General features: G+C 37.3%; 2 protein-coding genes across 4 annotated transcripts; one reads left to right on the plus strand and one right to left on the minus strand.

Annotated features, from left to right (window-relative positions):
- Positions 1–93: 93 nt before the first annotated feature.
- On the plus strand, positions 94–5803 carry CEBPZOS (CEBPZ opposite strand). Of its 3 annotated transcripts, none has more exons than XM_037165408.2 (5): positions 94–174; positions 2892–3007; positions 4010–4054; positions 4476–4560; positions 5613–5803. In XM_037165408.2, the coding sequence occupies exons 2-4, from the start codon at positions 2893–2895 to the stop codon at positions 4556–4558; spliced, it is 243 nt and encodes an 80-aa protein (XP_037021303.2). In that variant the 5' UTR covers positions 94–174; position 2892; the 3' UTR covers positions 4559–4560; positions 5613–5803. The 3 variants fall into 3 exon arrangements, with proteins under 3 accessions (XP_037021303.2, XP_053522976.1, XP_037021304.2); XM_053667001.1 differs by lacking the exon at positions 94–174 and adding an exon at positions 195–217; XM_037165409.2 differs by lacking the exon at positions 94–174 and adding an exon at positions 311–440.
- On the minus strand, positions 4555–25377 carry CEBPZ (CCAAT enhancer binding protein zeta). The gene is made up of 16 exons (XM_037165407.2): positions 25172–25377; positions 21657–23152; positions 17124–17355; positions 16347–16542; positions 14714–14802; positions 13150–13203; positions 12510–12612; positions 12334–12402; positions 10849–10915; positions 9817–9917; positions 9133–9190; positions 8703–8881; positions 8221–8310; positions 5322–5383; positions 5148–5229; positions 4555–4734 (listed from the first exon to the last, which is right to left on the minus strand). Exons 1-16 carry the CDS (start codon positions 25325–25327, stop codon positions 4595–4597), a joined length of 3174 nt encoding a protein of 1057 aa, XP_037021302.2. The 5' UTR covers positions 25328–25377; the 3' UTR covers positions 4555–4594.
- Between the last annotated feature and the right edge of the window lie 24 nt (positions 25378–25401).

Below are 25401 nucleotides of genomic sequence, written 5' to 3' on the forward strand. Positions count from 1 at the left end.
AAAATAATCTATGTTGTCCGCAGTCAGAACAGGCTCCTAGCAAGAGTACAATAAATAATTACGGTGGGGGCGGGGCCAACGCCGGGAGGGGCGGGGCTCCGCCAGCGGAGCTCGAGCGCTGCGCTGCGTGAGCGCAATCCGGCCGAGACGGCGGCGCGGGGCTCTAGTTCGCAGGTGTGGCTTGGGCTACCCGGAGCCCGGAGTGCGGCAGGTTTTGGTGGGACGTCTTTATAGAGTTTTGGGGCCGCGCTCAACACACTCGGGTGTCACGGTCTCGTGTCCAAGGGAGCGAGCGCGGGACTAGCCCGAGTGTTTCCGGGTCGCTCCGACGTCTGGGCTGCGCGGCCGGGGTGGTGCAGGCCGGCCTGGAACTTCTCGGGATCCCGGGCCACTGAGAGTCGGGGGCTGCCACGGTGCACCGGGCTGCTGGGGTGATGACGGTGGGAGCTGAGCGCCTCGGTGACGCGGGGCGGCGAGGGGCCGAAAATCGTGGGTAGCCAGCCTGAGGGCCGCGGCCCTGGCGCCTCGCAGGTTGCTTTGTTCTTGACGGTGGGAACCAGAAAAAAACGGCTCTTGCTACTGAAACCCAGAGTCGAAGCTGAGAAAGCTTGTTCTGCAACATCTAAGCTGTTGAGAGACCTCGCTGTGTGGAATCATGTTGCCTGGACACACCGAGTCTGTCTGATTTCAAGCTTTGGTGCACAGATGCGGGGTTTCGGAGGCAACACTGACCTTTGTCTTAGCTTGTGCGCCTAGAGTGGGCCTCTCGGCCCCACGGGTGTTAACCCCGTGGCGCACAGCCCTGCTTTTCTGCGAGCCCGTCAGAGGGCGGCTTGGTTTTAAACTTCACCTAAGTTCCACCTTCAAAATCTCGGCTACTTGTGCTCCTCCTCTGCCAGTTAGTAATCTAGCTTTGTCCTGGACAGTATGGCTTTCGTGGTCTTAACAAATGGGCCTTATCAGTCGTTATAAACACCTCTCGTGAACTGAGGGACTTGGAATGTAAAATGTGTGTGTGTGTGAGAGAGAGACACACACACACACACATTTTCAAAAAAGGCGAATGGTTTATTTTACAGTGTTGGATTTTATTGCTTGAATCCTTAACCTCACCCTCTCCAACAAAACAAATCAAAACAAAGTTTTACTTGGAATTCTTACACTGTGGGTCCAGCTACAGACAGGCCTTGTTTTGTTCTTTTCACCTTTTGAACATTAAAATAACTCAGGAGAGCTCCCAGTACTGATCAGGATTTACTTACCGTCAGTAATGTCCAGCATTGTAGTAAATAGCAAAATAACTCTCCCTACCCACTCACCTGCCTGATGTTTGTAAGTTCTTCTCCTCCTTTATTTTTTTTTAACTTCCTCTGCTTTTCTTTTAGGGAAGAATAATAAAGTTTTAGTCTTTTAGTCCCCAGGGTGATCACATTATCAAAATGAGAGAAGGGAATTTTCGGAGCAAGGACACCTGATAACGATATTAGTAGGATAATCCTACAAAGGTAGGGTGTTTAGTTACCCCCACCCTTGGGCACTGTGAGGAGTCAGAGGTGAATGGAGTAAACGCTTGATTGTGAGCAGAGCTGGGACTGCTGAGTATTAGAGCACATACCATCTGTACAAGGGACAGAGAACTATGTGACAAAGAGCATGCATAGGATAATATCAAAATACTGAGATTAAAAACAACGGTTCTCTTGGAGGCAGAGTAAAAACTTGGGTTTACATTCATACATGCAGTAAGAGTCAGATATGCTATTTTCTTACTGTACAGCCCTTTAACTTGCTTAACTTTAGAGAAAGAATAAAGACTCAAATCTTCTCTTTTTTGATTAGCTTTTACTTTAACTTCAGGAAGAGAATCAAGATCTAAACTCTAGTCTTGCCACTTATTGGGTGATGTAGGTCGGGTTTTCTCCCTCATTTGGTCCTGTGGCTTCCTGTCTAAATGTTAATTGGAGTTACCTGCTAAAAGGCAAATTATTGGGACACCAACCCTGGAGTTGCTAAATCCGAGTCTGGGGATTGGGGAATTGCAGGTCGAGGCCCAGGAATGTGCATTTTAAGATGCTTTTGGGTGATGTAATGAGTTAGAATAGCAGCTATTCAGGAACAAGAACCTGTTACTGCTCAGCTTTGTATAAACTGCCTGGGCTGTGGCACAGAGTTCAATATACACTGTATAAATGAAAAGCTCCAGCTATAAACATGTACAACCACTTATAGAGTAACCTTACTTTTGTAGGGTATTTTACAAGCTTTCATGTACTGTTCCCAGTAGATCATACCTTAATTCCTAGTTCAGCTAAAGAATTATTTACTCTATCTCCCACTATTTTATATCCTTAGTTTTAAAATCGTAATTCCATAAATTTGTTTTTACAGTGCTTTCTTTTATTCTCCTCTCTGCTTTATCCAATCATGTCTTTGGTCCGTTTCGCCCCGAGGGTAGCGATTTTGAACACTTTTCATCTCATGGTACACATAAACTAATAAAATTCTGCAACACACCACAAGATACATTGTTGCCAATCTGACTAAAAAGGTGTAATTTATAGGTATGATTATTCATTCACACCAGATGGTTACTGTGTTAGCAGTTGTCATTTCTTTATTGGACAATTTTAGGGAGAAGAGGTCAGTGCCCCTGACTAAATAGTCAGTTATTGCACCTTAAATATTCTTGCAGCGCAGTTGAACATTGCTGCCCTCGGGCACAGAGATCGAAAACTAAGAAGGTGGGACTTCTCTAATACAAATAAGTAATCAGTGACTGGGTTTTTTTCCCTACACAGCTAACCATTCAAACTGTAGGAATTGATTTTTACAGATGCAGTACTACGTTTGAACATGCTCAGTTAGGTTTACATGTATTTGTTGTTAAGCAGAATGGCTCGCACTTTGGAACCACTGGCAAAGAAGATCTTTAAAGGAGTTTTAGTGGCTGAACTTTTGGGAGTTTTTGGAGCCTATGCTTTATTTAAAAAGATGGACACAAGCCAAGGTAATCATAGATCAGAAGTTATTTTGTGGGGGGTATGCAGTTTGCTGATGCATTTTTAGTGCTTAACATTTTTAGAGAAACTTTCAGATTCAGTATTAGACATCTTTATGGCCAAAAGAGGGAGTTAGGTATTATTGTAAAATTATTAATTTCCTCCTTAAAAATTAATGTTTGTAGACCAAAGATTTCACACTTCCCTCAAGTCTTACTAGTGGGGGGGGCGAAGAGTGGTGTCTTTAGTATGGCTTCTTTTGGGAGCACAGATGGAGCAAAAATGCACTTCGTTTGGCAGACCGAGTATAGTTGAATCGTCAAAATCATGTTTCCTAGGTTCACCGAGTTCTGTCTGCATCAGTACTGGGCACCAAAAACCCCCTCCATGACACATTGGCCATCATTGAAAGTGCTCTGACATTTTGTGGGGCTAAATTTTATATGAGCTCAAACATTTTTAATTAGGAAGCGCTACTTTCTCTCACCGAAGCAGTCCTGAGCGGTGGCCAAGTCTGAACGGTGTTTTATTTCTTGAAAGTACTTCACTGGACACTGTTCCATGATAACATTGGATATTTACAAAGTCTCCACACTTTTAAACTGTGTAAGTAAGGATATAAAGGAAAACATCCAAAACAGTACTTAAAAGCAAGTTAAAGTTTAAAATCAACTTAAAAAACTGGGAAGTCTTATTTCTAAATCCAAAACAAGTTAAAGTTGCATCCATAAAAATAATTCAGTTACATAAGGGTATTGCACATTAAAAAATTGCTTTTAAGTATTTCTAAATAACTTACATTGAATATACAGGCTAAAGTTACAAAATAACTACAGATGACTATATGTAAGGCAAGTACAATTAAGACCCAAAAGGATATAGTTCCTGGATTAAGAGAAGGACCTTAAGAAAAATTTCTAATCTGTGGAATTCCTATTTTATAGACCTATTTTTATGCGTTAATACCATGAATTTCTAATCCTGTCTAATTAAAACAATTTTTTCATCAGATTTCAGGCAAACAATGAGCAAGAAATTTCCCTCCATCTTAGAAGGTATGTTCCAGGGAACTTATTGATCCTATAGGTATTTATCTAAACTAAGTAATTATTTTCTTTATGATCAGTTAAGAGCTAAATGACTTTATTGTGTGATGTCAGTTTCCAAAAGGAGAAAGATACTCTTCATACCTGTTTTAGCTCCTTCTGAGAACACAGAGTAAGTTCTCACCAAGGGTAACTGAAATGAGAGCAGTGAGCTCATGGGCTGGATATTTGAGGTGGTGATGGAATCAAACCACAGCCTAACACTATGTAATCAGCACAGTATTTGCCTAATAAATACTGTTCATTATAGTGATGTAGGTGCTTCTACATGAAATATGTAGCAAGAAAGCAAATAAGCTTGATGTTTCTCAATATTGTTTAATTTTAACATTTTTACATAATTTTATAACTGACAAGTTTTTATTTATAGTTTACTACAAATCCATTGAATATTCTGGAATGTATGGAATCAGACAGCAAGATCAAGAAAAATGGCTGAACAACAAAAGTTAGGAGTAAGTAGAATTTTGTAATTTATTTGGAAAACACTCATTTTCTTTGCTTTTTAATTTTTTGAGTAGTTTTCGGTCTCCTCTTTTTGAAATTCTTCTTTTTCTTGATGATACTTTTCACATCTCTGTTGTGTAGCCAGTCATCACGTTCAGCCTCCCATCTAAGCTGTTTGACACCTGTGGGGGGGTGGGAGGAGAAAGATGAACACACCACACTGTAGACTCTCGGGAGGCCCCACGGAACAACCTACTGAGTAACAGGAACTTCTGGTCTGCCGGGGCCTACAGCTGTTTCCCACCCACTATGCGAATCCCCTGCTCATCGTCATTTTCCTTCTGTATTTAATATCAAAGATGACCATTTTATAAGTAAAAGACTAGGACAGGAAAGGAACAAATGCTCTGAAGATTTTATTTGCTCTAAACACTTTTACTAGAAAAGAACCAAAGCCAGTAACTATCAATGGTGGAAAAAATTAAAATGTCTATGAAGCATTTTTAAGGTCACTTAGCCAACTCATACTATATAATCTTCAGAAGTTCTAAGTATGGCTATTAAAAAGCTTCAACAAAAAATTCAAGCTACTTACTTGCATTGTCTTTGTTAGCCATGGCATTCATGCCAATGTAATCGAACTTGGATCCCATATTTTCATCCAACAGGTGGCCAAACTTAAAAAGGCAGGGGGGAGAAGATACACTTACTAGAAAACCTAAAACAATGTTGAAATAGGTAACTTCTTAAAATAGTATATTAGTCTTACCTCTTCAGCAGATACAAATAGGTTGGAGTCACTGAGATTTCTTTTCTTTTTTTTCCTGGGTCCTAAAAAGTATAAGCCAAGATTGTTAAATTGTAAATCCAATGATTTTTGAAAAATATAAACCTTTCAATACGGTTTTGTTAGAAAAATTATATTTGGGCTAAAATATACACTAGGTAGCTGGCACTTAAAAGGTAGAAATACATTTAAGAGTTAGTATACACTATCTTTTAAAAAGGTAGTGTTGTAATAGAACTGTTCATATGACTTTTATGTCTTCTTGCCTTTCAGGTTTGGCCACCGATCAAAGTTTACCCTATTTCATAGTATCAGGCAAGATTAAAATTCCAGAACTGACATGATGGATTTTGGAATATTTAAGGCAAAATGTAAATTCTAATTAAGCCAGAGGTTTTATTCTTTGGACTATTAAATACTGAAGGTATGTTTATTACATTATAAATAAAGTTTTGTTTATATCACTCAAAGTGGTTTTCCTTTAAACATACCTCACCTATCATTCTGAATATATAAACTTTTCCTAAATAGATGAAATAGTAAAACATCTGGTTTTAATACTTACTAAATTCTAATTCATACATTTAAAATCCACCTATCTAAAAATACATTAACTAAACGTTTTTTACCCATTTCCTGAAACAGTATTATGCAAACTCTTTGCATCTTTGATACCAATGTCTCTAGCACTACTGGAATCACCTTTATTTACTTCTATATTTTTTAAAGATCTTATTTATTTTTAGAGAGAGGGGAAGGGAGGGAAAAGGAGAGAAACATCAATGTGTGGTTGCCTCTAGCATACCCTCTACCGGGGACCTGGCCTGCAACCCCAGACAAGCCCTGACTAGGAAATGAACCGGTAACCTTTTGGTTCACAGGCCGGCACACAATCCACTGAACCACACCAGCCGGAGCCTGGAAATCACTTAAACAAAAAACCCCAGCTGTATTTAGGAATAAAATTTGCCATAAAATCCAGCTGTTTAAGTGTATAATCCAGTATGTTTCAGTAAATTTAGAGTTGTTCAGCTACAATTTTAGAGTATTTCCCTCAACTCCAAAAGATCTGTAATTCCCATTTGTAGCCACATGACCACACCCACGAAGGCTTTGCTTTTTTAAGTGGAATCACAGTGGTTTTCCGTATCTGGCTTCTTTCGCTATATGTAACAGTTCTCAGGCTCACCCACATGACAGCATTATCAGCATGTCTCTCCATTGTATTGCTGTGTAATGTCCCACTATGCAGGTAGACCATACTTTATTATCCAAGCATCAGTCAGTGGACTTTTGGGCTGTTCCCACTTTTTGGCTATTCTGAATAATGCTCTTATTAACAATTGTGTACAAGTCTTTGCATGAATATACCAGAGCCACTTTTAATAAAATCATTTCTAGAGCATTTCATCTCAATTTTTACCAAGGTGAAATGCATGTTATATTACTGAAGGACTGTACATGATGCTATCACTGAATGCTTTAGTTTAAGCTAAAATGCTCATTGGTATAGGATTAGAAAAGGGCTTTTTTTGGTTTTCATTCATCTTATAGGTATACACCTATAACTTCCATTAGTAAACACTTCTGCTGTACTGCCTTCTTAAAGACAGTTTCCTTTCTTTATGCAGCATTTGTCAATGTAAGGGAAACCCTTCAGGATCAGTGAAGTCTGTGTGAAATTCCTTTACTCCTTTGTTTTAACCAATTCTGTCATGTACACCTGAATTTGCATCCAAAACTATTATTGATTGAGATGTGAGATTCTTTCAGACTACCGTCTTCTGAAATAGTACTTTATTAAAAATAAGGTTGTTGAGAGAGAATTTTTTAATATGGCAGGCTCAGCAGGACTGGTGATAAAGCAACATTTCTAAGATGATTTTGAGGAAAACTTTGCCTTATATTTGAGCATATGACACTATTAAAGTGACATTACTCAATCAAAAAAAATCTGGAATGTATGTTACAATTTAAATATGTATCAGGTAAATCAATCTAAATAATGGAACTATTTGTTAGCAGTGTTTTATCAGCTTTTGGACCTGATAAAAATTTTGTAAGCATAAAAATCTCTTGAGAGACTACTACCAATATATAGCTTTTATTTTTATATATATTGTCAAATATTTAATGTCAAGTTTTTTAGTATTATTTAATTTTAATCAAGTATTGTTAAGTGTTTTAATTATTTTTAACTTTGCAAGTCTATTTTTATTCATCAACATTTACTAGTAAGCAGAATCCAAAGAGGCAAAGCATGAAAAAAACCTGCAAGCCTGCATATTTGTCCACAGGGTTATGGGATGAAGCATTTATTGTAGTGCTGTCTGTATTTTCATCAACAACTTATAGTTGTCACAAAGTGTTACATTAATATGGATAATCTGTTATGATATACTTTAAACAACGTTAGAGAACAAATTGACAGAGAGAATTCCTACGTGTTTTATGTAAGATATTTCTGAGATTAGAACTGCTTTGTCATGGCAACAAGATGACAGATCTCACAAAAAAAGAAAATGAAGTTAATGAAGAGCATGGATTTTCAGAAGGGTCAGGTGACAAAGAAAAAGAATTGGTTGAGAAAAGGCAAAAGGTGTTTATGGAAAATGTAGGGCTTAAATATAATTCAGTGATTTAAACATGAATGAATAAAATCATCTAAAGATATCCAGATGTGTGAATTTAGGAAGAGAAAATTGTTGAAGATATATGGGAAATAATTTTTACATATTAAAACATAAAACTTATTTTCCATTGTAAAAATAAACTAAATTGTACCCACCAATGATTTAGAAAAATTTCCAAAATAATAATGAGTAATATCTTTCATATATACACTGCTTATGTTTCAAAAAGAGTAAATGCACTTTCTTACCTTGAAATGATCCAGCAAAGTCAAAATCATTTGCGCCTTTCCTCTTGCTTTTCTTAGAATTGACTTTGGAGCTGACTTCATCATCAAGTTCTGTTACCAAAAAAAGTGCTATTAAGTAATTTAAAAACAGGACCACTCTAGGGTTAGGATGATGAATACCAACTTTTAGAAACTGCTAATTACTATTCTAATAATATTAAAAAAGCAACATAATGGCTCAACAGGTATCACACATATAGTCTAATTGTTGATTAAAATAAAAGTTCAAAACTCAGCACTCAACTGCTTTAAAAAACACCTTTCAGTTTCAAATGTGAGGGAGAAAAGGTCCTCTTTAAATGTCTGGCCTGAGTATTAATCTGAATACAGAGTAATATTAAAAAATATTCAACAGAAAAACAAGCCTATGCTGAAGAAGGAAGATATAGTTTGTTTCAGTCTTGCATTTAAAAAGAAGCCTCGCCAACCCCGAATGCCCTCACCCTCATCATCCAGCACATCCATGAATGTCCCTCCATCTTCATCCATTTCAGCAAATTCTTCATTCATACTTCCTAAAGAAACCTCATCATCATCCAAGTTATCAAGGTCATCGTCACTCTCTTCTGAATCTTCATCTTCTGGCTCACTTTTAGCTCCTTTTTTTTTCTTTTTCACATTGCTGAAGAAAAACAACTTGTAATGTAAAAGAGGAAGCTGTTTTTTAAAATGGGGTTTGATGACTACCAGGGTATGAGGCTACACACAGCTTTAAAAGAGTCACAGGAAGCTCAGAGCCTTTATTTAATATGCATTATAAAAGTCCCAAATGGAAGTACACGATCTATTTCCCGAGCTTATTCAAGAGGGACAATTTGGGAAATGCTGAGGAAACAGTGGAAAAAAAAAACATACGGAAGAAATGTATTTTACCCAGCAAAATCAAGATCATCCTTTCCAGGGGTGAAACAATTATCCTCTTCAAATGTATCTGCCAGAGAGCAATATACAAATTGGTAAGATATGGCAAAGAATAACGAAGTTGACATGTCTTCTAAATCAATTAACAGTCAAGATTCTTCTGTTCATGACAAACACCAAAATAAACCTAAGACTATACTGACCTTAATTAAATTCCTAAACTAAAATGGTTCCAGTTAATTTCAGGTTCTATCTACAGTTCTTTTATAGCAAGAGGGTAAATATCAAATAAAATATTTAGCAACTGCAGTCCTTTTTACTTTATTAGAGCTATTGAAGTGGACTTAATGTAAGTCTTTCTAATTTCCCATGTTTTTTGTTTCAGTCTAAATTTTAATCTAGCTCTATGCAGTATAAAGATAAAATAGTAGACTATTGCTACCAATAACGGAAGATTAGGAACATCAAACTGTCTCTCTTTTATAAAAGATTTGGCCTTAAGAATAAATATATTCATGCAAATAAAATTTTTTCTCCATGAATTGTCATGTGAATTATCATTATCCCACCAAAATATTTTTTAATTCTCCATTGTGATTTGCATGGTATTCTTAGTTAAGTGATTTTTTAAAACTAAGGTCGCTTCTACCACTAACGTAATAAATTATTTTGCACATTGAAGAGTCAACAAATTACCAATCATCTTTTCAAATTCCTCATCATCCACATCTTCTATACTTTCTTCGTCTGCATTCCGTTTTTGTTTCTCTTTAATGACAGCGATTTTTTTATAGTACCTAAAATAAAATTCATGTCACATATTTGATAATTTTACTAACTTTATTTATAGCCAAAGCACCTATGACCATTCACCAAAACAACTGTAAATGCTGTTAACTCTGTTGGATATAATTGACTAAAATTTGTATTTATTGTAGAAAAAAGTTGAATTCTACAAAAACAGTTGGAGACTTCTAAAATGTCAAGTATAAATTTTAAATATTCAGGTTTGGTTCCTCATAAAAACACCTCAACTCACCTTAATTAAACAGCACGTGTAAAAGGTTGTTTCAGGGTCAACAGTAATGATGAAGTATTAGAATATCACAAAATGTGCTGACTTCTATTCACAATATTGTATCAGACCTATTGTCATATTAGGATACAATAAAACTTGGCACTTTGCAGATGGGATCATGCCCTTAAAATTCTTCACGCAAAAAGCATCAATAGAGCAAATCAAATCAAACCAAAGTAACAGATGAGATACCAGTTCCTGTACGACTGTGAGGCATTTAGTAATAATAACAGGAGGTTCAGGACTTATCTCTATAGCAACAGTGAATCTTCCTAACTCTGCTTAGAGTCACATTTTGGACTAATTACTCATGATTTGTCTCTCATTATGTTAGAGTAATACAGATTTAAAGCCTCTTAGAAAATTACTGTATTAAAAAAAGGAAATTAAGATTAAGTTCCCTAAAGTCAAGATTCATAAAAACAAAAAATTACGCTAATTAAAAACAAAACCCCCAAATTTACTTGATTCAGTTCCACTTAGATAATCTTAGTATCAGCAAAATGACTGATTTACAAATTATCTTCACAAAAATGGATACTGGTATGTCCTTTGATCTTTTCAAGGTTGGCCTATGTTAACAGCATTTTAAGGATAATAAATTTTAAATTTTAACAGTTCCCCGAACAAAACCGTATTAAGTACATTACCTATAGAAAAACACTTGATCCACTGGTATTTGGCTTTCTTCTTTTGCAAGGAACTCCTTGCTGTTCACTAGAAAAATTCAGTTAAAAAATTGGATTTATTAAAGAAATCCTTTTAATGTTACTCAGGCTCAAAGACTAAATACAGCATACCTACACTCCTAAAGTCTCACAGTGTAAGGAAGGCAGGCGGATGGGAACCTAGGGTACAGAGGACAATTCCTGGGAAAGCCTGTGGCGTGGGGCCTGCATTCGAGACTGATCGGCGGCTACCAGGAAAAGTAGGTGTGCTAGCCACCTGCACATCGCAGTGAAAGGACAGGCTCCCTCACTGTCCTCCAACTGCATCCAGATCTGAATGCCGAGAGACAGAAAATCCTAAAAGTTCTCTTAATATAGAATCACTTAAAAACTTGCCATTTTCATCTCCAAAAAATGACAATGCCAGTCATTCTGGGAACAGAAAGCAAAGGCAAGCACAGAGTTATCCACACTTTTACTTAATGCCGAGGAAAACTGAAAAATGAGTAGGGAGTACAAGCACATTAGTTTTCTATCTTCAAAGTAAAAGCTTCTCATTCATCTTGAATAAAAGGGAATTTGGCTTCTAATTCTATTAACTTCAGGCAGGTCTTTTCACACCTCTGGACCTCTGTGAAGTAAGTTGAAAATGGTATGATTTATAAGGTGTGTCTTAGCCTTAGAACAGAAAGGAGCTGGGGTCTGGTTGCAAAGAAACGTTGGCTCTGAATAGAAAAACAAAGACTCAGACCCCAGGATGGGTAAATACCCATAGAAATAGTGTTACCACTCAATTAACATGTGTAACATGTTACCCATGTTACAGATGTTGGCTCTGTAACAAAACTGCGTGGGTTTCCTGCTAAGCTCATATTAGAGAGCTTAAGATGGTCCGAAGTGCAAAAGATAGTAAGTGCATAATATATACTGGGGCGGGGGGCAGGTGGTTCACTGATAAAGCCACAGGTGATACCAGGATGGCAAAATATTGATAACCGTTAATGGCCACTGGGGGAGAAATTACACATACTATTTATTTATTCACTTTGGATATGAGTGAAATTTTGTGTAATAAAGTTTTAAAAAAAGGTGCAATCAGACACAGTGGACTTAGAAATGCCTACACATTCTTGCGAATAAAAGATGGCTAATGTCTCTGGTGCTTACGTTTTATTCTAACTGGGGAACAAATGAACACACTTTATATGTTACTGACTTGTACTATCTTGTAAGTTTCAACTGTCCAGACTTTTTATAAACTATTATAGCCTTGACTAGTGTGGCTCAGTGGGTTGAGTGCCAGGCTGCAAGCCAAATGCTCACGTGGGGATGCGCAAGAGGCAACTAAGTGACATTTCTCTCACACATCAAAGTTTCTCCCCCTCTTTCTCCTTTCCTTCTCCTCTCTCAAATAAATAAATTAATACAATCTAAAACACTATTATAAAGTACTTTATAAACACTTACCAGCGAGACTATGACTATCCTTCATAAAATGTTTTCTTTTTGGCTGCATGACGACACTGTCCGTGTTTTCTGAAATGTAAAATCAAGACCATGTAATGTAAAACCTAGTCACATGTTCATACTGTTTATTAAATGTTAACACTGAAAACCAAATAATTCATCAAGTAGAAGCATACCTTTGCCTTTATGTGGCTTTGGATTTCGGTATACAAATCGATCCAAGAATCTCATTAGTGTAAAATCCTGCAGCGGGTCCCCTGAATACTGAATATAATTCCCCTGAAAGGTGAGGAGAATTTCAGGACTTAAATTATATGCATGCATTCAGATGAGGAAAAAACAGGAAACTGTAAGCATCTGCTACAATACATAGAAGGCAAAACTGCAATAAATGACTTCAAATATTTCTGTCATGCATATTACCCTTAAATAAATCAAACACACTCATACATATTCTATGACACATTGCTAATTATATGAGTAAGTAAATAATATTAATACTATAGGTCATTTAACCATTAACCAGGAACCAAGTGCTGTAGCAGCCAAGAGGAAATGAGAGGGCAACATTTCTCCAGGAGAAAAGCCAGAAGGTACTAAGTAACTGTGTGGTTTCCTAAAATCCTGTATTCCCATTCATCTCAGACTGGGAAGACTTAAATGCTGCTCTGTATTAAACAAGGCATTACTCCTTTACAAAGCAGGCAAATGGACATGATCTACCTGGTGGAGAAAATATTGTACAACCAGTTACTTATCATCTGAATCTAGATCACTTACTTTTCTTTAACGCTCTTTTGCATATTTTACACTTACTTGAAGGATAGTCTTTGCAAATAGAGCCACAGAGGGATGAAAATGTTCAGACAGCTAAAAAAAAGAAATGAATGAGGTCAATTCTTACTACAATAATTGATTATTTAAGGAAATCCAGAGACTTGTAAGTTAGGCCAATACATTAAGAGTGATTCTCAGTATTTTGGTCTCAGGGCTGCTTAAGCTTCCTTTATTTAAGTGGGATATATCTACTGTTATTTACCTAGTTAAAAATTACAACAGAAACATTTTAACTTGAAATAATAGTAAACCTATTACATATTAATAGCCTACTTAAAGTAACAATAAACCAAATATATATTAATAATATATTTCATGAAAACTTTTGAAGAACAAATAAGTATTAGTGAGAAGGGTTGCATTATTTGAGTTTTGTAAATCTACTTAATGTCTAGCTTAATAGAATACAATGGATTCTCACATCTGCTTCCACATTTTGTGTTATTTTAGTTGAAGTATATGAAGAAACTCTGGCCTCATACAGATATATAGTGGAAAAAAGAGGATTTACTAAGAGCCTTTCACAAAATTGTAGACTTTCTTCATGTTCAAGACAATGGCTCTCATATACCCAAGCCTGAATAACCAGAGTCTTGTTCAGCCAGTTTTTCATGAAAGTAGTTAACTGAGTTTCCAGCAACCACACAGACACTTGTCCTTGGGAGATGAGACAACCTTCACACTTAGGTACGCAGCAGGATGCATCGTGTGTTCTTGCTATATACACACGCAGAATATTAAAAACAAATGTACATTAGGATCAAGATAATAAAATCAATAATTTTTCCTGCCTCGTCATTCTCACATGATACTGGCTTTTTTTAAACTGAAGGTATGCGACAGTAAAGAATACAACAGATGCGAGTGTATCTTAGTGTTAGTCTTTGTCGTGCTAAGGCGGCAAGTTTCATCCGTCATTTCCTCTATACCATCCGTGCCACTGTGAACATAGTGACAAAGGTAAACGCTGTCTCAGTAAGATTCTGAAAGTAGCTATGACCTCGCAGACTTGCTGAAAAAGAGTTGGGGACCCCCAGGAATCTGTGCCCACACTTGAAGTGCCATGGTATAGGAAGACTTATTTGCTTTACAAGAAAAACCACAAAGTATGAACTATGCATTTATAAAGTAATTTGCAAAAAGTATTTTTATCACAGAACTTTACAGGGGTATCTAATGCATAAAGCAAAATTTACCTATTTTACAGAGCTGTTATATGCAATAATCTACCTAAAAAAGCAAACCTTACTTATAGCCATGTACAAACTCCTTATTTTGCATATACATTATTTAAGAATTTTCTGCATGTGAATGCAGAAAGGTATAAATATGGACATTAATGTTTATCGGAGGCAACAAGAAATATGGGTTATAAAGTATTACAGCTGATTGATATACTTCAAATTGCTTCCTTATGACAACTCATGTCTAAATAATAACTATATTAATTACTTGCAAGAAAAATGGATATTTCAAGGTGTCAAGTCCATGAGGACAAATATACCACACAAATGAATCGAAAGATAAAGTGAAATTATCTTACCTTTTTGAGTTCCCAAAAACTTGTATTTTCAGCTCCACAGAACAAAGGGTTTCTACTGAATGGATCATATGTGTTTAAGCGTTTGCCACCTGAGACCAACAAAAAAACCCAGAATTTCTCAGATGCTAATTCCTAGCCCAAGATTTAACTAAAGCCACTATCACTGATGTTGTTACCAAGCGATATAATTTCCAACATTCTTAATTAGGTATCCTATCTAGACTATAAACTCCAAATCCCTTCAAGAATTTATCTTGGTACCCACACTAACATTTGCCGTTGAATAAATCAGGCAGTGTTTTATCTAAACTACTAAAAGGTCCCCTTTGAAACTTCTCTCCTTTTAAAATAACAACAAAAAGTGCCCATTTCTCAATTATGTCGTAAGTGTTAAGATGGCAAATGACCTGAAGATGAAATAGATCTAAAGTCTTCTGGAACTTTAGAATGCTCTAAATATTTACCATTAGATTATGCCCCAAAACAATTCTCATTTGGAACAGGTTTTACATTTTCTTCATGTTTTCAGAAACTTGGGATTAAAATATGGAAAACAAAGACCTTTCAGAACATACTATCAACTGTCTATTTCACAATGTATGTGCAAATCATCCTTCTACAGAATTATTTCCAGTTTAGCCTTAGGACATTTCAAGGATTTCTTTTAAGAACTTTGCTTTGGAGGAACAAATAGGAAGCACACAGGGACGAGAACTAAGGGGGGTGGAAATGGGAGGGAGGTGGGGAGCACGGGGCGGGGTGGGTTGGGATGGGAGAAATAGACAAAAAACTGTACTTGAAAAATAACTAAATAAAATTAATTAAAATTAAAAAAAAAAAAAAAAAAGAACTTTGCTACCAGACTTGTCTCTGGTACTGCACAGACAAACCAAAATTTCGAGAGCTAAAGTAATCTGACCCCGAGCCCCACAAGTTTGAAGAAATAGATCTGGCCTATTTCTTGATTCTTAGGCTAATAATCTTTTCTTTACAGACTCAAATGAAGAGAATGCATTTCTAAGATTTCTTTTGCCCCTAGTATTCTATTAATAGACTTAATTCAATTTGTATATGTAAAGTTTCTATCTCACAGAAAATTTTCAATCCTGAAACATTATTTGAAGAAACTGTAGAGGGTGAATATGATGCTCACACAATAGAACCAAACTTCCACACAATTCACATCTAACCAATAATTTCGTTTATAAATAAAACTTTCATGTACACACATTTGGTATCTTCATGTATGTTCCATGTTTGAGGCCTTTACATACATACATATACAGATAAAGATCAAGAAACTAAAGCTGGTTCAGAGGTACCAACTTTTATTTTAATAGCTAAAGAAAATGAAGGTTTATTGTGCCTCTAACATGTCTACAGTTTTCTCCCTAAATCTTCGAAGTTCTGAAAGTATTTGCTTTAATTTCTAAGATTGAAATTATTTTAAAATATATATTTACCATCTGTGGTATCATTAATAAATAAATGATCCACTATATTAAACATGTACATCTAAGGTCTTGATTGTATCTGGTTATGAGACCTCCCATTTTTAAGAAAGCAGGATGAGGACTTCCAAGCCCCTCTTTTAAAAATTCAAGAGAATCATTTGAAGATTTAAAAAACTCACCTTTCAAATTATCAAAGTGTACCCACGATGCAGACTCTGCTTTTTGGGTTCCCGTATCACTTTCTGACACAGTTTCTTCTGTCTCAACGTTTTTCTCCGTGCCTTTTTCTTTATCTGTATCAGCATCTGCATCGGTAAATGTTTCTATGTCTTCGTCATCTCTTACGTCAATAAAATTTTCTTCATCATCAGACTCCTGAAAAAGTGATTTAATGAATCTGAGTCAATTAACTGGAAGTATGTACTCAATCACATGAGGTAGTTTTAAAGAAGAAATACACTTACTGCAATTCTGGTGAAACATGTATCAGGAAGATTGAGATCGAGGGAGGGGAGAATATATCTTTACTTCTTAATGTAACAGAGTTAAGTTTTGAGCCAAGAATCCCTGAGACTTTGGGACTTTATTACATAAAGACATTCAACCCTGGCATGTTTTAAATAACCCTATCAGGCAGGTGTTACGATGTTCATTTCGCAACCAAGGAAACGGGTTTAAGAGATCGAAATGAGTTCAAGAGATCCACTAGCTCTAGAACCATCCATAACTATCTCACATAATTGTAGTTCTGTGTAGTGCAGTTATTTTGAGTAACGGGTCAAGCAATACACCCGCCTAGTAAACTTGTACACTTGGGACTAAAGTCCAGGTCTGTCCGAGTGCAGGAAAAGTCTGACATGCTCCAAAAACCAAGAAAGTTACTGTCATTGAAGCAAAGTAGAAAAACAGCAACATACTTCAGAACCCACTCAATTTAAAAATGTTGTAAAATATACCGGATGATCTTCTAGTTGACTTCTTAAACCTGGTTTTGCTTTAAGGATCTCAGACACCAGATATAAAGCTCCACATATGAACGGTGGCATCTGTTCACAGGTAACTTGAAGTAACCTCTTCACGAAGGCCTTCACCCTGCGCAACACGATGTCAGCTTTCAGAGATTTGTAGACAAGGTTAAGAAACATGGCTTGCTTTGAACACACCATCAACCCTGGATCCAACATCTTCCTGTAAAACAAAAATAAGATCAAGCGTTTGTTTATTCATATAACATTTCTTCAACCAGCAGCCACATCTCAGAGGTAACTACTAACCTCATCTTAGTTAGGGATAACTTTCCTACTTATTTTAGAACAAGAGATCATTTCTGACAAGAGGTAAAGTGCAAGTCAATGACTGATACAGAACAAATGATGATGATAGGGGTGGGTGATCATAGGAACTCTTTGAGTTTTTTTTTAAACTCTTTCCCAAGTGGTTCTTCACACTCTAGACTAAGAGGGCACAGCCCTAACAGGGTAATTTTTATAGATACAGAACCACACATGAAAAGCTAATCCAAGACCAAACAATGAAGACTGACGGACGGGAGCAGCACACTGGATCTGGGTTCTCATCCTTGCGTCACTATCTACTAGCTGGGTGACCAGACACAGCCTCCTCCACATGTTTCCAGTGAGGACCACACAAGTATAGTAGAAAACTGAACTGTGAGGGCTTCAGAGAATCTTCAGTCCAACGTACTAGCTGTGTAGCATCCATACATACCATTCTCTCTGCCCAGAATGTTCTTCCCCAAGTGTCTTCATGCCCGCAGTATCTAAAACAGGTTCCTCCACTGTTCTCTGTTATCAGATACATATTTATGTCCTTCACAGTTTAACACAGTTACCTTTTTCTCCCTCCCATCCCAAGTCCCATGAACAGGGAGTGGGCCTGTGTTATTCACTGTTATAACCACAGTGCCTGGCACTTAATTTATTGAATGAATGAATGGTTCATTCTATGCTAAGTGGTTACACATCTCTAGTGATTGCAGATTGTTCACTCTCGTACTAGGAACCCAATCCAATTCTGGACAAAGTTTTACTAGAAAATCTCTCTCTTCTTAACCCACAGCTGAAATCCGCTCCTGTGTAATTTCCAATCATTACTACTGCCTCCTAAAATAACACAAAATAACCTACACAAGCAACAAAAGCAAAATAAGTGGAACTACATCCAACTCAAAAGCTTTTGCACAGCAAAGGAAACAATTGATAAAAAGGTAACCTATGGAGTGGGGGAAAAATAGTCGCAAACCATAATAATAGAGAGTTAATATAAAAATATATAAGGAATCTTGTTGAAGAGCAAAAAAAAAACAAACAAAACAACCAACTGATTTAAAAAGTGGGCCAAAGACCTCAATAACAACAAACATTTTCCCAAAGAAGAAAACCAGCCAACAGGTATGTGAAAAGGTACTCAACATGACTAATCATCAGGGAAATGCAAATCAAAACCACCTCACACCTGTTAGGGTGGCTGTTGTCAAAAAGGAGATAACAAACTTTGGTGAGGGTGGGGAGAACAGGGAATCCTTGCACACTGTTGGCAGGAATAGAAATTGGTGCAGCCATTATGAAGAACAGTACACAAGGTCCTCAGGAAACTAAAAACAGAACCACCACATGACCCAGCAGTCCTGTGTCTGGGTATGTACTCCCATGAAATGAAATCAGCATCTCGAAGAGGTTTCTGTGCTCCCATGCTGACGGCATTTTTCCCAAGAGCCAAAGTATGGAAGCAACCTGAGAGTCTGTCGACAGATGAATGGTAAAAACGTGATGTATACATACAATGGAATATTACTCAGCCGTGAGAAAGAAGAAAAGAAATCCTGTCGTTTGTATCACGGATGAACCTGTAGGACACATTATGCTAAGTGAAATAAGTCACAGAGACGGACAGCTACTGTATAACTTCACTTACATGCAAAATCTTTAAAAATAAAACTCGAACTTAAACAGAGAACACAGGTGGTTCGTAGCGGCAGGGGGTGGGTAGGATGGGGGGGATGTTGGTCAAAGGGCACAAACTTTCAGTAATGAGTTAAGTTCCGAGGGTCTAATGTACAGGATGGTGACTGTAGTTAATAAATACTACGCTATACACTTGACATTGATGAGATTAGATGTTAAGCATTCTCGCTACCAAAAAAAAAAAAAGTAGTAACTACGTGAGATGAGTGAGATGACAGATGTTGAGTACAGTAATCACTGCAATGTATATATGTATATGAACTCATCACATTTTACACTTTAAATCTATAGTTTTATTTGCTAATTATACTTCAATAAAGTTGGCAAAAAATAGTCTAATTATATTTTACATGACAGCCTTTCAAATATTTGACCCTATAAAGTTATAACATCTTCTCTCCCCAAAGTCTCCCTTCTGCAGGATTCTCAACTATCACCTTGTATAAATTTTAAATTCTCTCTTCATTTTAGTTGCTCGATCCTGGAGATGAGAGACGCTCCCACTGATCTGAATCTCCAGCCACAGACCAGCAGGGATTAAATGTTCTTCAGATACACTAACATGGAACCATTACTTCCTGTTCGAAATACTTCTACAACCTTTTCCCCATTAACACTAGAAATGAAGACATTTAATGCTGCGAAGCACGGTTACACTGCTCTGCATGCCCAGTTTCCCCATTTGTCAGTCCCATACTTCTAGCATCTATTGGTGATATTTTGACATCTTGCATTATTCAAGCTTCAATATTCAATCTTCACATTAAAATTTTTCAACTTTTTCATCCATTTTGCAACCTATTTTTAATTATTAAGTTCCATTACACATCCATGGAAACACTGAGGAGAGTTTACACAGCTTTATTTCCATTTGACAAGAGAGCATGTTCCTGAAGCTTTTCATAAAGCGCATTTTTGTAAACCAGTCATTTACTCATTCTTTTATCCCAAAACATTAGGGACTTTTTATTTAAAGGTTCTTAATAAAACCAAGAGGAAGTAAAGTCTTTTAAGAAGTCTTTTGAGCCCTCTGAGGAAATCCATCTGTAAGAGCCCTTGGCAAGCAGTAACTTAAAGAATTCAGGAACATACTTCCTCTCCAGAGATGTGAGACTGTTGTGCTCAACGCTGAGATGTTGAACAGCATTAGAAAAATGTTTTCTGATAGATTTCAAATGTTTTCTAAAAACTGTAAGTTCTTGCAACCCTCAAAAGTTACAAAAAACTAAAGATACTGAAATCATAACACTTTCAGCATTGGAATCTTTCAAAACTAAAAAAGTAAAGTTTTTATTACTTGAAAAAATTTTAGACTCTTAAGTTATGCATAAGCCTTGAAATTCTTTTTAGTGCCCCAGTGCCAACAGTACCATGAAACATCATGACCTCCAACACGAGTTAGGGGGACCTGCCACCTAATTCCATCTTGTATTGTCTGTGTTGACCTTGCACAAATTACTGAACCCAGAGTGGAGGGCCGTTAAGAGGATTAAACTGAAGAAAGCCATGTGAACAACATTACTAACAGCAGCAGCCAACACTTACAGAGAACTTGCATGTGTCAGGCACTGTTAAGTGCTTAACATCCATATGAAGATTACACGGGATAACATATATATTAACTCATTAATCTTATCAAGGCCCTCATCTTGTATTTCCTAACTGTGTAACCTTGGGAAAGTTTCATAATCTTCAAAATAACCCTCAGAGATAGGTTTCATTCTCCATTTTATAGACAAATAAACTGTAGCACAGTAAACAGGATTAATCATGTTTACCAATAGGGCTATAATGAGGATTAAGTAACTTGTCCAAAGTTACACAGCAAGCTAATGGCTGGGCCTCAAATTTAGACAGTGTGGCTTAGTCCAGGAGTTAACCACTACATTACATTTCTCAGAAGACAAGTGATTGAGAAATTACAAAACTTAGACAAAATGCAAAGCTTGTTGGTATACCTGACACACTGTTCAACAGATCATCCCTCAATGATGCACTGTAGGCCAATTGCAAAGTTCGGTAAACAAAATCTCAATTCCTCAATTTTGGAATTATTTTTCATACATGTGTATTTTTATACACGGGTAGTAGTAATTCTGTATCCATGTTTTTAATTCTTTTAATTTCATGTGTTAAAAGTGTAACTCTAGAAAGCAATGATATGCGTATGCAAAATAATTCTCTGAAATATGATCATTGGTTTTGTTTCTAAATACAAGTAAATAAAAAATTGAATTAAAAAATTAAAACGTAAGGTTTTTTCCCCCTGAAAGTTTGGGTCAAAAATGTGGGTGCACATTATACATGGGAGCATATTATACATGGTAAATACGGTAGTTGTCCAACAGGTAAATGAAGATTAAGTGGCTTGGTCAAAGGGAGTGAGTAGCAAGCCCAAGGGGAGCCTAAAATCCAGTTCCGTGAGTCTCTTCTCTTGCCCCACAGAGGGGCACCTGTGTGTATAACATTATTCCTCACAGTCTCATATTGGAAGGGATTACTTACCTGTATAATGCTGCGTAGTATCGATTCGATATTGTCTGCTGAGAATTCATTACTTGGAAAAGCAGCATTAAAGCCTGCACACTGGTATTAAAATTCACAATATGTAACACTTTAAACAGCGTATCAACCTGCTCCCTCACTTTGTCATCACCGGTCTGGGCGTAAGGGTAGGCCCTATTCACTCCTGTTAAGAGGGCACTAAGCATTTTTGATTCAATATCTTTTTTCTTGATACAAGTCCGAAAAAAACAAAAATAGAGAGTTATTAACTTGTTAGCCAGTTCACTTTCTTCATGGGAGAGAACCATTTGATTTAAAAAGCAAATTGCATAATATTGTGCTTTGGCGCTGATATTTGAGCGAAAGAGCAGTCTTTCTACTTCGCCACACACAACGCCTTTCATATTGGGATGTTTACAAAGCAACGTCTCTAACAGATGGGAGGCTTTCGTGGCTATTCTGTTCTGCGGATCTCCCAGTTTATTTACCACTTGCACAAGAAGTGCCTTTTCTTCCTCAGGTTTGTTACAGAGCAGCTCATGAGCCACTGAAAGGGCTCGGGTTTTGGTGGCTACTAATGAATCATGACTTAAAGTTTCTAGGACCTGCACAAATTCAGCCACTAAGTGTTTCAGCTGGTGTTCAAAATACCATAAGATCAACCTCCTGTCTCTCGAGTCCCTGTTGCCACTGGACAATTGTTCTAGTTTGTTGAAAGGATGCTGGCTGAAAATCCTTAGTTTTCGATGGTCTGGCAAAAGGTCTGTAATGAGTAACTCTTTGAAAGTATCCAAAGCCACAAGGCACTGCTGTTTGCTGCCCTTCTTTTTCACCAAGTTTACAAGAGTTTCTACAAACTGGAGTGTGTGAATAGCATCATCTTGAATAAGAAGAATCATGGCTGCCATCCTGTCACCCAGGGTCCCCGATGACACAATTGCCTTCATCCAGGTAGAAGAGGCTCCCTTTTGATTATTTGTCTTACTTTTGTATAAGTTAATTTCATGTTCATATAACTTCTGAGCCAAAGTTTTGTACTTAGACACAACATCCCGAGGCTGGGGTTCCAACGAATATTCACTGCTATACTCAAGATCATACCATTTGCCCCCAGGCTTCAGTAACAATGCCTGTCTCTCAAAAAACTCAAAGACGTCCTGTTGTCTGTCTTTCTTTACTTTTGGTACTGCATTGTTCTCATCAGAACGTTGTTCTGGTCTCCTCTTATTTTTCACCTTACTCGCTGATGTCCTTTCACTTTCCGCTGCATTTTGCTTTTTGTTACCTAATTTAGATACATTTGCTTTTTTGTTGGCATCTTCTTTGTTGGTTGGTTCATCTTCTTCAATTACGAAAGCTTTTGCATACTTGGCCAAACTCAGATTTTGAATAAATGCTTCCAATTCACCTTGTTGAAGGTCATCAATTGCTCCTTTTCTACCTCCATCCACAACTTCTTCATTCTCGTCCAAAGCAGCCAGCATAAGGTAATCTTGCTGCATAAAAACATAAAGTTCAAAATAAACTACAAATCCAACACTTTAGTTAAAACTTCAAAAGTTCATGTGAAACCTATGTATTTTTTCTTTTTTTAATTGTCATTCAAGGGCAGTTGCCTCCATTTTTACCCCACCATGCCCCCCTGGCCTTATCCACCCCCCCCTCCCACCCTGGAACCTATTACCTTTGGCTTTGTCCGTAAGTCCTTTATACATTTTCCTTGATGGCCCCCCATTATCCCCTATTATCCCTCTCCCCACTCCTCTCTGGTACCTGTCAGTTTGTTCCTTGAAACAAACTGTATCTTTGAAATCAAAACTGTCATGGTATTGCCTGGTCTCCCAAACTACACAAAAATAAATACTTGAGGGATCAGAGATTTAAATGTAAAAAAATAAAACCACAAAATAATGGGAGAAAGCACAACATAATTTTTAAAAGAATTCCAGAGTGGGGAAAACCTTTCCAAATTTGATGCAAAACTTAGGGCCCATAAAGGAAAGAATGGGCAAATTTATCACCCTCTCATACACAAATCAAAAGACAAATAATAAACTGGAAAATAATACTGGCAACTCATATCAAACTAATTTGGCTTAATAATTAATATAAAAGTTGCTACACGTCAGTTAAGGAAGTGACAAATAACCCAACAGAAATATATGAAGATATGAAAAGACGTTTAGAGAAATTCACATTAAAATCACAATATCTATTTTTTAATCTGTCAAATAAGCAAAGATCAAACTATGACAGGCAGTGTTAGGGAAGGAGGAGGGGACTCTTTTCACGGCTGATGGGAGTGCAAACTGGCAAAACCTCTAAGGAGGCAATTTGCCATCTTCAATCAAAATACACAGAAGGCACAAATCCTTTGTGTGGATGTGGAACCCAGCAGTTCCATTTCTACATATCTAGATTAAATCTACACTTACAAGTGTGAGAAAACATATTCAAGGTTATAGCTTAAGCATCATTACTGACAACTTACATATTCTACTAAACGGCTGATAGAAAATTAAGACAGACACAATGATTTATGCAGACATTAAACCAATGACAGAACTTTCCACTTTGATATGGAAGGACAGAAAAAAACGGATACAAAAATATTATACACAGATGTAGTATGGTGCCCTTTGTGTAAAAAATAACAGATGCGCGTGCACTTTCTTGGAAGATATGAAAGAAACTTATTGCATGGCTTGAGCTAAAAGTGGGGAAAAAGTGTTTCTCACTGTGTATTCATGTACCCTTTCCTTGAAAACGAAGCAAAACAAAACCTCTTTGCAGCATGTACATACATATTTAAAAATCAAACCCTCGCACAGAGGAACCTGGGAATCTGTTCCTGTAAGATACACTCCCCCTGCGTCTATTCCACGCCCCATCTCCAATTCCAGTCTCAAAACACTTAAAAAATAACCCAAATTCTTTCACGTATTTGCTCCAAATCCTCTAATGGTTTCGTCAAACTCAGAGTACAAGCCCACTCTCGTGCCTCGTTTCTTACTACTCTCTTCTTACCTCACTCCGCCTCAGCTAAACTGACATTTTTGTTGTTCCTGAAACGCCCTGGCTCAGTCCGTATTTTCCTGAAGGTTTTTTGCTCGAACATCTATCTATCTCAGTAATGGGTTCCCGGATCCCCTCAGCGTCCGACATACTATGTATTCAAAAGTCTGGTGACTGTTCCTTTCCCAAAATCAGGATGTAAATCCCAAGAACTTATTGAGTATACAGTGAGCATGTGCATGTACTCGGTGAGTACACAATACAAATACCAACACCACTCGAGTTCAAAACACTGATACCACGAGGTCAAGGCCAAAAACGTCAGGTCCTGTCTGACCTGATATACGTCAAACCAAATGAGAGGATCGTCTACATTCTAAGGCTATACCATAAAAAATGCTCGACTCGACCTTTATCTTGTAAAGAGCAATGGTAAAGAAGGGGTGCGAGACCACTCCGCAAGCCTCGGTGCCTCTTAACCTGTAGCCCAAGGCCATTACCTTGGTGCCTCCAAGTCGTAACACCTCCTCCATGGAGAACCCATTCTCGGCTTCATCGTTATCATCGTCGTCGTCCTCATCCGTCCCCTCTGCCCCCTGGGGAGGACCCCAGGGCCTCTTGGGGTGGAACTCCAAAGGTTTCTTGCCAGGCGCCATGGTTAGCAACGCACGCGGGAATTGTCAGGAGGTTCCTTCCGCTGGGCCTAGTGCCGTACTTCCGGCGAGTGTAA

Source organism: Artibeus jamaicensis, unplaced genomic scaffold, assembly GCF_021234435.1.
Source record: "Artibeus jamaicensis isolate MK-2021 breed Jamaican fruit bat unplaced genomic scaffold, CSHL_Jam_final contig_465, whole genome shotgun sequence".
Taxonomy (NCBI): Eukaryota; Metazoa; Chordata; class Mammalia; order Chiroptera; family Phyllostomidae; genus Artibeus; species Artibeus jamaicensis.

Excerpts from the sequence above, each read along its gene's own strand:
- CEBPZOS (XM_037165408.2), top strand. The coding sequence starts at position 2,893 with ATGGCTCGCACTTTGGAACCACTGGCAAAGAAGATCTTTAAAGGAGTT. Across the intron at positions 3,008-4,009 it reads AAAGATGGACACAAGCCAAG|ATTTCAGGCAAACAATGAGC; the intron begins GTAATCATAGAT and ends TTTTTTCATCAG. Across the intron at positions 4,055-4,475 it reads ATTTCCCTCCATCTTAGAAG|TTTACTACAAATCCATTGAA; the intron begins GTATGTTCCAGG and ends TTTTATTTATAG.
- CEBPZ (XM_037165407.2), bottom strand. The coding sequence starts at position 25,327 with ATGGCGCCTGGCAAGAAACCTTTGGAGTTCCACCCCAAGAGGCCCTGG. Across the intron at positions 8,311-8,702 it reads GGATGTGCTGGATGATGAGG|AACTTGATGATGAAGTCAGC; the intron begins GTGAGGGCATTC and ends TTTTGGTAACAG. Across the intron at positions 4,735-5,147 it reads GGCTAACAAAGACAATGCAA|GTGTCAAACAGCTTAGATGG; the intron begins GTAAGTAGCTTG and ends ACCCCCCCACAG.